This window comes from Bubalus bubalis, chromosome 9 (assembly GCF_019923935.1).
Source record: "Bubalus bubalis isolate 160015118507 breed Murrah chromosome 9, NDDB_SH_1, whole genome shotgun sequence".
NCBI classification, from domain to species: domain Eukaryota; kingdom Metazoa; phylum Chordata; class Mammalia; order Artiodactyla; family Bovidae; genus Bubalus; species Bubalus bubalis.
In genome coordinates, this window is record NC_059165.1 from 60,119,557 (window position 1) to 60,131,890 (window position 12,334).

Genomic DNA, 12,334 nt, shown 5'->3' on the forward strand with positions numbered 1-12,334 from the left:
CCTTGGCAACACCCATGTTCATGTCCAATAGGCATCTCAAACACAATATGTCAAAAATGGGACTGGAGCCCCAGCTCTCCCACTCACCACACCTTCCATCCACCCACAGAATTTCCCTTCTCATCTCAGGAAATAGCACCCCCATCGAGCCAGATGCTGAAGCCATTCTTCCTCCTCTCCCTGATCAGCCCATCAGCAAGTCCCGTCAGGCTCACCCTCTACTGATCTTGCTCATCTGTCCCTTCTACCCTTGTTCACTGCCCTGTCAGCCCAAGCTACCATCACCTCCCTCCTGGACTCAACAGCCACTATGAAACAGTGTTCCCGTCCTCCAAAAGTTAAATGCAAAAATACCATTGGACCCAGCAATCCATTCCTAGGTATACACTCAAAAGAATTGAGAGCAGCTTCTCAAACAAAAACTTATGCTAAGTAAAACAAGTCAGAAAGAGAAAGACAAATGCTATATGATATCACTTAGATGTGGAACCTAAAAAATATAACAAGCCAGTGAATAAAACAGAAAAAGCAGCAGACTCACAGAACAAACTAGTGGTTACCAAGAAGGGGGAGGGCAATAGAGGGGTAGGAAGACAAAAGGGTTATTATGGGATTACATGAAGTCATGCACGGGAAACTTCTGAAAATTGTAAGCACTATATGAATTTAAACAATCTTTCATTCAGTTTAAAAATAATTTAAAAAATTTAAAAACCTTTATACCAATGTTCATAGCACTGTTCACAATAGCCAAAAGATGAAAACCAGTCCACTGGCCCCTCTGCCTAGAAGACTTTGTCCCTGGTCTTTCCGTGACTGGCTCCTGCAGGTCTCTGCCCCAATTGTGCCTCCTCTGAAAGGCATTCCCTGACCCCCAGTCCAGCCACGATCACACCCACCTGTTGATTCCCTTCAGAGACCTATCACTATTTGCAATCACTTGTTGACTTGTTTATTTTCATCTCCTTTAACTAGAAGGTAGGCACCCTGACGCAGGGGTTCTCTTTCCTTCTCATTTATGGAACGCAGAAGGTGTCGGCCCCTACAGTCCAAATGCCCCTCCTACAGGAAGCCTTCCCAATTCCTCCACTAGGCTGTGCCCATCTGGGAGTGTGCACCAACTCCCTCTGCCAGTCCCTGTATTGGCTCCCACTCTGACCAGAGCCACTTTTGGGGGCCCTAGCAGGCCCCACATTCCTGAGATCCCCATCTTCCCCCAGGCACTGTGTCTCTGTGGAACAACGGCAGCATGAGAAGAGGGAGGGATGGGGTGAGCACAAAGCAGGCATTGCCACTTCCAGGAAAGCTCCCAGTGATGCCAATGGCCCGATTCTGGGCTAAACACTCCACAACTGCTGTCTCCTTAAATCTCACAGAGACTTTCTGATGGGGAAACTGAGGTACAGGGAAGTCAGTAACTCACCTCAGGTCACACACTATCGTGTGAAAAATAAAGAGGATTACAACTCAGACCTCTTGCTTTTGGTGTTTTGCAATACCACCTTAAGAAAGAAATGGATCTTCAATGTCTCTTGGCTGCGAGTATGAACAATCCTACTGCACCCACATCTAACGTATGAAGGTAGTAATGTTTCTCTTCAACTTTAGGCAGAAGGTGGTGCCATGGGCAGCTAAGGCCCACCAAGCTCAAGAATATTCTCGACCTGGGGTTTACTGACTGCTGCCCTTGTTAGCAGCTCTCAACCAGGGGAAGAGGCACCCAGGGCTTAACACAGCAGTGACTGGGTCCTGAGATGGCCCTTGGCCCTGCTGAGCATAGGGATGGGAAGAGGAATGTGTGCTTAAAGCTCCTTTTAGGGTATGCCAGCAACACCTGCTCTCTGCAAACAGTAAGCAGTCTTGGGGGAGCATCAGCCCATTAGTGAGCATTAACTCTGGGGACATTCCCATGGAACCCACACATCTCTCCCGCTCCACACTCAGGCTGACAGCCCTGGCAGACAAAACCAAAGCTGTCACACAACTAATCATGCCAAGGCCATCGAGGCTCTCGCTCTCCCCAGGCCAGGCACCCAGCGTGCCCACGCCTGCTCAGGCTGCCATCAGGGCAGGTCCTTCATATTCTTGATCCTCCAGGGATCTGCAGGCTGGGCCTTCAGACTCTCCATCATTTAAATTTTAATATTAATGATGAATATGATGGTGATGATGATGTAATAATATTATTCATAATAAACACTTTACTAAGTGCCAGACCCTGACACTTGGTGGTACCTCTCCCAGGCCTCCCCAGGACACTATGGGGAAATCACCATTCACACCTCACAGGTGTAGAACCCGAGACTCAGAGTGCTGGAGTCTTGCCCTGGGTCACAGAGGTGCCACCTGGAGGCAAGAGTGGAATCTGAAGTTGGGTCTCTCCCAGCTCCTTCTTCCACCCTAAGTGTCCTAGACTTTCCTGGTTACCTCCAGAAGAGATGGAACCGGAACCTGGTTACCTCCGGAACCGTTCTCATGGGCCTATTATTCCCATGACTCACTGAAATATCCCCAATCCAGCAGAGGTGCTCTGACCATCCCAGGGTGAGCAATGACGGCACAGTGATCAGTGAGGCCAGACGGGGTGATGGGGGACACAGAAGGGGAGGATGGAGATGGGGGGTCTAAGCTCACAGGACATGCAGACCACCAGCTACACTTACCACCTGAGGGAGGGCAAGAGAGCCCAGAGAGGGGGTCCCCGGAGCAGACAGAGGAAAGAAGAAGGAGTTATTGAGCCACAAACAGCACTGAGATGCCCAGGGCCCAGAAGAGGCACAGGCTCACAGCCTAGGGTACCCCCCATCACTTCTCTGTTTGCCTAGTGGAAGATGGAGGTGACGAAAAGGCCTCTTGATGGCAACCTACCACTTGAGGGGAAGGGGATGCCTGGGGCATGGCCCTTCAGCAGGGCTGCAGTCAGGCTTATAGCACGAGGGGTAGGAAGAGCAGGCAATCTTTTAGCAGCATCTGGCGTGGACACGGCTAGGGGCACATATCTTATTTAGCACATCCTAAATTCCTGTACTTCAGTTGTTCTTATGGCCCTGCTTGGGGGTGAGGACCCAGGCAGGTCTCAAGTGGATACAACTAGAGTAAGGCCAAGTCTAGAAGCCAAGTGGCCTGACTCCCAAGTCTGCTAAAGAAATATGGGCCAGCAAGCGAGAGGTCTCAGGAAGGAGGCTGGAGAAAGGGCTGGCCCTTGGACAACCTGGGATAAGTCAGTGAGAGAACATACCCCGGTTCGGCCTCCCCAACTCACATGTCCGTGCAGGTCCGTGTTGAGCAGCATCAGGGCACAGGTAAGCGTGTGGATCCCATCTAAATCAGAGATAGAGGCACCCTCAGTGTGAGCACCCAGCTCTTTCTCAACTGCAGCCACCCACTCATCTCCCACCAGAGCCAGCCTTCAGGCCTTGGAAGAGGCCAGCCACCTGCCAACTGCATGTCAGGGCCCAGGGCCTGCGTGATACTCCATGCCCCACCCCTCTACAGCATCACAGCCACTCCCTCGCCCCAGGTCAGGAAACACTCTTCCCTTAGTGGGGGACCTGACCACCCTGGGCCTGTTCTAGCCCAGATTCCTGCCTCCTATGGCCAAACTCACCTTGAATCTCATACCCAGGAAAGGCTCTGGGTCCCAGGCTATACCCCTTCCAAGGCCCATGTCTCCTCTAATAACCAGCCTAGGCCCCTAGTTCCTGGGATGCAGGTCCACCCATGGGACAAGAGGGTGCCGGACCCAGGACTCCCACCACACCAGCGATCAGCACTGTGACAGGGAACCACAGAGGAGGAGGGCACAGAGGACTGACTCCAGGGCACAGAGGACCCAGAGGATCTTCAGGCACAGGGAGTGGCAACAGGCCCGACAGTGGAAGGTGCCTTTTCCAGCACACAGGCCCCCTGCCACATGCCATTGTGCCTTCACTGATGTTTCTCGAGCAGGACAGAAGTGGCAGATGGATCAAGGGTAGGAGGAAGCCAGGGCCCAACTGGGGGGCAGGGGCATGGGGTGAGGCGTCAGGGGTGCGGGGTGAGGCATCAGGGGTGCAGGGTGAGGCGTAAGGGGCGCGGTGTGAGGCGTCAGGGGTGCAGGGTGAGGCGTCAGGGGTGCGGGGTAAGGTGTCAGGGGTGCGGGGTGAGGTGTGAGGGGCGTGAGGTGAGGCATCAGGGGTGCGGGGTGAGGTGTCAGGGGCACGGGGTGAGGCATCAGGGGTGCGGGGTGAGGCGTAAGGGGCGCAGGGTGAGGCATCAGGGGTGTGGGGTGAGGCGTAAGGGGCACGGGGTGAGGTGTGAGGGGCATGAGGTGAGGCATCAGGGGCACAGAGTGAGGCATCAGGGGTGTGAGGTGAGGCATCAGGGGCGTGGGGTGAGGCGTCAGGGGCACGGGGTGAGGCGTCAGGGGCGCGGGGTGAGGCGTAAGGTGCGCAGGGTGAGGCGTCAGGGGCACAGGGTGAGGCATCAGGGGTGTGAGGTGAGGCGTCAGGGGCGCGGGGTGAGGCGTCAGGGGTGCGGGGTGAGGCGTCAGGGGCGCCAGGTGAGGCATACCTTCCGAAGTACTGTCATCAGGGTTACACTGGCAGTACCGGCGGGAGAAGTGCGTCAGGACCCGCTCACGCTCCTGCGTCTCCCCCATCAGTGGGAAGGCCTTCAGGAAAGTTCTGGAGGGCGATGCAAGGGTGCTGAGGGCCTCCCAGACCCCTGAGTCGTCGGAATCCTCACTCCAGGTAGGAGCCCCCACCCCACACACACACCACCCAAGCCTGCCTGAGGGGGCTGAGGCCCCAGAGCCCCAGCATCTAGGCCCAGGAGGAAACCCTGAGCCCCCTGACAGCCTCTGGAGTGTGGAGTTTCAACCCTCATCACCCTCCAGGGCCCTTTTGGAAGGAGACAGGGGCAGATCGTGAAGAACAAAGGCTGACCAACACCCCAGTGCCAGCCTCCGCCCCACTCCTCACTCCCTTGTCCGTGGCTGGGCCGAGGCCGCCCACACCGCTCCCCCGGAGCACTCTCCCTCAGCCCTTCCCACCCTTCCCAGATGCGCTACCCCTCACGCGATGGCCCCAGGCCCAACCACCCTGGCCCCCTCTATTCCCCCACCCCAAGTCTGAGCCTCCTCTGCTGGGGAGCTCTGAGTTCCCCTCAAGGCCAAAAGTCAAAGGTCACCAGCACTCAGGGGTCCCCGGCAGAGAATACCAAAACCAGAGGGGCCGGGAGATGGGCCTGGGGTCCCTCACCTGGCGCCTTGGCACACCCCTCCTTGGGAGGGGAAACAGGAGGCTGAGACAGTTTGGGCCTCTATCTGTCCTGGGTTCATGAGACTAGCTTGTTCCCAATTTTGCTGCGGTTCCCTTGGCTTCTGTTATGCCCTCTTTGCTCTATCCTCCCTCAAACTACTTCTAAGGCACCCTGGGACCCATGAGCCCCATTTTGGCCAGTCTTTACCTTCGGAGGTTTCCCAAAGCATGGAAAACGGCAGACCACTCTCTGATTCAATCCCAGTCAACAGCTATATAAAAACACTCCATCCACCTTCTGGTCCTCCTTTCTCTGTCTCTCCTGTTCCCTGTTCTCTTCCTTGCCTCCGGCCCCTCCCTCTTCTCCTCACACTCCACTAACACTATCCCCCATCCCAACCATAGCCTGTCCTACCTATGAGCCATGCATCCCAGCTGGGGCTCGCCAGCCCAAACACCCCTTCCTTGGGGGTCTTCACCAAGCTCCAACCAAACTCTCAGGCTATCCCCAGGATCAGCCTCACAGCTGGCCACCCACTTCTCTCTCTGCATCTTGGCAGCCCTTCTCTCTGCATCATCACCAGCCCTTCTGCTCTATCCTCTGCGCTTCTCACACCAATCATTCCTCGAGCCCTGTGGCCCAACTTCAGGCCTCATCCTCTCCCACCTTATCCTCCTCAGGAGCCTCTGGATCAAAGGCCACCAACACAGCATTGCCACCACTGCCTCCCCAAACCCTGCTTTACACCCAGCACCTGCTGTGGCTCCCCAGGGCCTGTGCAGTCGAGTCTCAATCTATTGGGCTGTATATTCAAGGTCCTCCAGCCCAGCACCCAGGCCTCTGATCGCAAGCCGACCCACCAAACACCTTCCCCGCCGGATCATCCAGTGTGAACCTGACTCAGCTCAGGATAGAGCAGCTTGCGAGCTGACAGACACTTCCACTGAGAACAGTGAAAAATGCCAGACAGAATACATCTCTCTTAAGCTATCAGAAAACCACTGATGCAACAGACACCAATGGGACCAAGATCCCAGGGGGTAGAGACCTCAGGGAAGTGGGCCGATCTGCAGTTCTCCCCAGGGACACTGCCGATTACGGACACAAGGCTGAGGCAGAACATTCAGTGGCTTCACGGAGCTGGAGAGACTTCAGGGGCTATAAACATGTGGCCAGTTTTCCCTGTGAGATATTTGCCAAAGTCTAAAGATGGAAGGGGCCGTACGCTGAAAAGCTAAGCTTTCTGCCTCTCTGAGAAGCATATGGATTTGGTTTTTGCACAGGCTTGCCGCATTGAGGAGACAAAATTGTAATTTAGGACCCACCAAAGGGAGAGGCCCCAGTGAACACACCAGGATCCCAGTGGAAAGCCCTGCAGCCCTTGCCCTGTGATCGGGTTGAACTCTGAGCCTTACCACACTTCAGAGCGGCTGCTCCCCAGCTCAGCCCTGGATAGACTGGGACTGTACCCCCCCTGTTCTCCTCTAGCTGCCTGGACAAGCAGAAGGTACACCCCCCGGAGGAACACATAATGATCTAGAGCTACTGTAATTTTATGTACAATGTACAGGATCTAATAAAAAATTACTAAGCACACAGAGAAATAGGATAGATGATGGAAAACCAAGAGAAAAACAATCAAACCAGATACAGATGAATCAGATGACACAGATACCGTGGTAAGCAGACAAGGACTTTCAAATATTAACTGTGACTAATACGTTCCCAAAAAGAGAGGGAAAGATGGAGAAAGTAAGTAAAAATAAATGAAAAGATGAGGACTTCTCCCCCCAGAGAATTGCTGCGGTTGTTCAGTCGCTAAGTGGTGTCCGATTCTTTGTGACCCCATGGACCGCAGCATGCCAGGTCTCCCTGTCCCTCACCAACTCCTGGAGTTTGCCCAACTTCATGTCCATTGAATCGGTGATGGTGTCATATCTTTTTGCCTTTTTATACAGTTCTTGAGGGTTCTCGAGGCAAGAACACTGGAGTGGCTTGCCATTCCTTCCTCCCATGGACCACGTTTTATCAGAACTCTCTACTATGACCTGTCCTTCTTGGGTGGCCCTGCAAGGCATGGCTCATAGCTTCATTGAGTTACGCAAGTTCCCTTCACCAACGATAAGGCAGTGATTTAGAACCTACCAAAAAAGTTTTTTAACAATATATAACCTCTAGATCTGAAAAATGAAACAATAGAAAGTAAAAACTCTGGGGAGGGTGGTGGGAGGGGGGTTCAGGATTGGGAACACATGTACACCCGTGGCGGATTCATGTTGATGTATGGCAAAACCAATACAATATTGTAAAGTAATTAGCCTCCAATTTAAATAAATAAATTTAAATTAAAAAAAAAGAAAGTAAAAACTCAATAAATGGGTTTAGCAGTATATGAGACACAGAGGAAGAATAAGTGAATTGGAAGCAGGTCAGTAGAAAATATCCCAATGGAAACAGAGAAAATAAAGGGAAAATACAGTTTCTAAAAATATGAGAGACACATGGGAGGTAAACAGGTATAACATACATGGACCACCCCTCCCTCGGCTCAGAGTCCGCCATCCCTACCTGCGAGGGCTCTGGCCTGGGCTCAGGTCCCCTGGCACCAGGCTTCATCCTCCCATTGCCTGCCCTCTGCTCTCTGGGCCTGCACTTGCCCTTCCTGAGGGCTACTCCCTGGGTCCAAACACCAACAGGACATGAGATCAAACTGACCATGTCCAATGTCATTTTGACCATGTCTCCCTCAGTGATTTCGGGGAACTGGCCCACACTTTCTCCGCTTATAAATGGGACAGTACCACCCACCTCACAGAGGTGTCACTAAGGTGCCGTCAGCAGGGTGTGTCGAGGCTATGCCTCCTGAAGGGTCACCTCTGCACTCCCACCTTCACCTTGACAGTGCCCCCCATGAGCCAGCACTCAGCGAGTCTCTGCACTGTGCTGCTCTCATGGGCCCTTCCCCACAGCCTCCCCAGAGGGCTCAACAGGGCTTGCCCAAGGCTGCACAGCAAGTCCACACTAGAGCTGGCAGGAGGATCCAGATGTATCATCTGTGGGCACCACCCAGCCCAGCCGCACTGACCTGAGTGCTCGATCCAGAGTCAGGCCCGAGAAGTCAAAAAAGCTGAGGTACTCCCCAGCCACCAGCCTGCTGAACTCATTGCTGCCAGGAGAGCAGGGGGTGTCCATTAGAAGCAGGGCACAGCAAACAGTGGGGGCACGTGGGCAGTGGGCCCCCGGGGACCCTGACCCACCCACCCAGACCTGTCCATCCATCCCTCTGCTGCCTCCCTTGCTGGCCAACTGGACTCTGACAGTTCAACCTTGGGCCAGGGTGTGCTCAGTCCCTCAATCGCATCCAACTCTTTGCAACTGCATGGACTATAGCCCGCCAGGTTCCTCTGTCCATGGGATTTTCCAGGTAAGAACGCTAGACTAGGTTTCCATTTCCTTCTCCAGTGGGCCAGGGTGTGAGAGGGTCAATAAGGCTTCCTGGAGGAGCTGATGTCTCATCAAATACCTTCAGGAAAGTAAGAGCCAGCCAGGTGAAGGGAGTAGGGTGTGGGGGTGATATACAGTGTCCCCAGTAGAGGACACTATCCAGAAAGCTACCAGCAGGGCCATGTGGCAGGAGCTGGAAAGCAGGAATGGGGGCAGCAGGAGATGAGGCAGGGACCTGGGCCTGGGCCAAGGCAAGGATCAAGACTTGATTTGGAAGAGTTTGAAGCAGGAGGTGAATGAGAGGGTCAGATCTGTATTTGAAACACTGCCTGCAGAGTGGAGACCTACTGAGAGCTGGCAGGAGCTGTTCACGAGAGAGACGGAAAGGGTGGGAGGAAGGATGTTTCCGAGGCAGAATCCAACAAGACACGGGGAGGGATGGAGTGGGTGTGGGACATGACCAAGTAGCCCCTGGGGTGGTGCCCAGAGCCCAGGACAACAGGTGGGTCTGGAAGCACCTACATGAGAGTTGTCTAACCCTAACTGGTAAGAGTAGGAAGGGGGACAAGCCTGTAGGAAGGGCTCAGACAGGCCAGCAGACCCAGCTCAGAAACCTGAGGAGAGCCCCTCTCAGGGTGCGCTGAAGAGACAGAAACCTCGTGCAGGAGACAGACAGGAGCCACAGCCGTAGGGTGTGGTGTCCTGGAGGCCAAGGAAGAGAATGTCAAGACCGGAGTGATGCATTCTCGCCAAGAGACAGAACATAATTCTACCTCAGTCCAATCAAGCCCCAAGCTCTCCCTCCTGTTTCCTCAACAAATACATGGCATTACCAAAAGGAGGGGGCCTGGCAACTGCTGTTGGCTACAAGGGACCTAAGAAACATACTGGCCAAATGTAATCAAAGACCTTATTTGTGTGCTGATTTGAACAAACATTTTTGAGACAACCAGAGCAAATTAAACATTGACTGAATGTTAGAGATACTAAGGAATTTTGTCAGAAATTATGACTATCTAAAAAAAATCCTAGTCAGTTAGAGACACATACTAAACATTTATGGATCATATGATAGAGTCTGAAATATGGTTTAAAATATTCCAGCAAATGTGAGGGGAAGCTGTGGTGGGAAGAGATCAAACAAGAATAGAAAAATGTTGATAACTTTGAAGCTGAATAATGGGTACAAGGATGTTTAAGGTATTACTTTCTCTGCTTTCGTATGTGCTTGAAATTTTCATCATTGAAAGTTTAATTGAAGAAGAAAGGAGTGGCAGGTGTGTTGAGGCTGTTGAAGGGGAGAGAGTTGAGGCCACCATATTCAAAGAGACCAGGCTGCTACTGACTCTAGCAAGAGGGGCTTGTGTAGGGCAGGGGGGGACCAGGAAGAAGCCAACCTGGAGATGCTGAATGTGCAGAAGGGGTGAGGACAGAGGCCACCCAGAGCAGAAGACAGAATTTTGGCTGTGAAGAGGCAGGGAGAGGAAGTACATTTGAGGAAGGATTTTTGTTTCAGATGGGAGAGGGTTAAGCACAATTAAATGCTGATGGGAAAACTCATGAAGACAGAATGGTTGAAAAGACAGGGGAGGGTGGGGATCAACTTTAATGAAGGAGGATGTCATTAGGTTGGGGGTCTGTAGTCCAGTGGGAGAGGCGAGGGTGCGGGCAACATGATTTGGGGAGAGGCTCAGGCAGGAGCACTGTGGGGGCTATGGAGGGTGGAGGTGGTGGGAGTGGGGAGAAGAGGGGTGTCCTCAGGACCTCCTGTGGCCCGAGGCCCCGTCAACTCTAACTTGGGGTCTAGAGTCTGGGCTGCCTCTCTTAGCCTGGGAGCAGCCCTCGCTGGAGGCCAGGCCTGCCTCTGTGCAACCAGAAGGCTTATGTGGGTGTGGGGGCCCCTCTGGAGGACAAGGCAGACAGACAAGGAAGGCAGGCGTGCTGGTGACCAGACCTGCTCATGACACACCGGCTGACTTCACAGCTGACGTCCCCCACCCCCGGGACTTCAGCCTGGCTAGTTCCCTTCCCTGAGTCCAAAGACCGGGGCTTGTATGGAGGCAGTCCCCCTCTTCAGCTGGTCCCGACAGTGAGTGGGGCTCAGTGAGGGCCAGGGTCCCCTTGCCCAGCTCCAGGGTCCCAGGCAGTCCCTGTTCAGACCAGGTGCTCCTCTGTCCCTGGCCTCATTAGTTCACCCACGAGACCCTGCCTGGCTGCTCTGTCCTTGCTGCCACATGCCACTCTCCCAGCCCCGAGGGGCCCCCCAACCCTACCTCCCCTCCCTAGGAGCAGGGGCCCTCGCCCAGGCAGCCCAGAAAGGAAACGGATTTAGGGCAAGGCCCAGAATGAGGACAGAGGCAGTTCTTGGAGACTGTTGGGAGCCCCCAGCACTAGGCACCCCTGAGGGAAGTCACCACATCACCCTGGGCTGAGGAAGACACGGGGTTTGCTTGGGGTGGGGGATGGAGATGCAACTCACTTCTTGCCCAGCTGCCGGGCCACGTCGCAGCGCTGAAAGCCCTCCAGGTGGTAGAGCCGGCGCGCCAGCCGGCGGGCAGCCTCACTGACGCCCTGGCCCCCATTGGCCAGTGGGTCTGTGCTGCCAGACTCCAGCCCCTCTGAGCTGCTCAGCTCTGAGTCCGAGTCCGACAGGCCATCCTTCAGGCTGGGGTCACTGAAAAGGGAAGGCGGGGTGGGGATGAGGGGGTCAGAGACCCTTGGGCAGGGGCTGGAAGGTCTCCCAAGACCGGGGAAAGAAGCTCCACTGCATCAGGACAGAATCAAGTTAGACCTCCAGAAAAACCCTCAGAGGAAACCATTAGATGATCAGCCCCCTGACCCCACCCAGGCTGGAAAGACCTGGAAGGGCAGGATGGAACCTCAGGCAGGGGGTGGGAGGTCTGGGTGCAGAGGGCCGTTCACTCCGGGCCCTGGCTTATCCTGACTCGTTTTGCCTCCTCTGGGTTTTCTCGGCTCCCAGCCTGGGCCCTGCCTCACCTGGCCGAGTTCAGCAGCTTGTCCGTGTCCTCCTCCTCCTCTTCCTCCTCCTCCTCATCGTCCTCCTCATCCCCATGTGGGCCCAGGGGTCCGTCTTCATGGAAGCCGTTGGGCACCGCCGTGAGAGACAGGCGGCTCAAGACATTCTCGGAGCGGCTGCCGGAGATGGAGCGCCGCAGGGGGCTGCCGAGCACCCCACCACCACCGGCTGCTCCCATGTCCCCCTCAGACCCCATGTCCCCAGTGCCCAAGCCCACGCCCAGCTCAGGGCTGTCCCGGGCTCGCTGCTGGATGAGGGGCGTGAGAGGGGCCTCGAAGCTGACACAGCTGTCGCTCTCGTCTGTGAGGCTCAGCACGTCCAGGGAGTCCAGGCTGCTGTACTGGGTGCCCCGCAGTAGCTCCGACTCCACAATCTTCTCAAACGTGGCGCTGAAGCCATCTCGCACATCTGGCTCTCCAGGGCCACCCAGCCTGTGGGATGCGCGGACCAGTCACCGTCCTGCCAGATGGCCCCTTACAGGTGCTAGGATGGCACCAATCCATGTCTGGGAGCTCCCTGGGTGTGGGGACCTGGCAGGGATCATGTCCTGTTTATTCTCTCAGCCAACCCTTACTGAGCACAGGTGCCAGATGCCGGGCTGGGTACTGGGGT

At 54.8% G+C, this 12,334-nt stretch overlaps 1 protein-coding gene across 4 annotated transcripts in view; it reads right to left on the reverse strand.

Annotated features, from left to right (window-relative positions):
- PSD2 (pleckstrin and Sec7 domain containing 2) overlaps positions 1–12,334 on the reverse strand; it is a 59,494-nt gene that overhangs the window by 23,030 nt on the left and 24,130 nt on the right. For 3 of the 4 annotated variants that reach the window (XM_044947599.2, XM_044947597.2, XM_045166583.1), the window contains 5 exons: positions 11,683–12,153; positions 11,165–11,359; positions 8,327–8,407; positions 4,552–4,664; positions 3,261–3,321 (listed from right to left, as the gene is read on the reverse strand). In XM_044947599.2, the coding sequence (XP_044803534.2) occupies positions 3,261–3,321; positions 4,552–4,664; positions 8,327–8,407; positions 11,165–11,359; positions 11,683–12,153 (921 nt within the window). The remainder of the gene's footprint in view (positions 1–3,260; positions 3,322–4,551; positions 4,665–8,326; positions 8,408–11,164; positions 11,360–11,682; positions 12,154–12,334) is intronic. The other variant, XM_006070795.4, reaches the window with a different exon arrangement.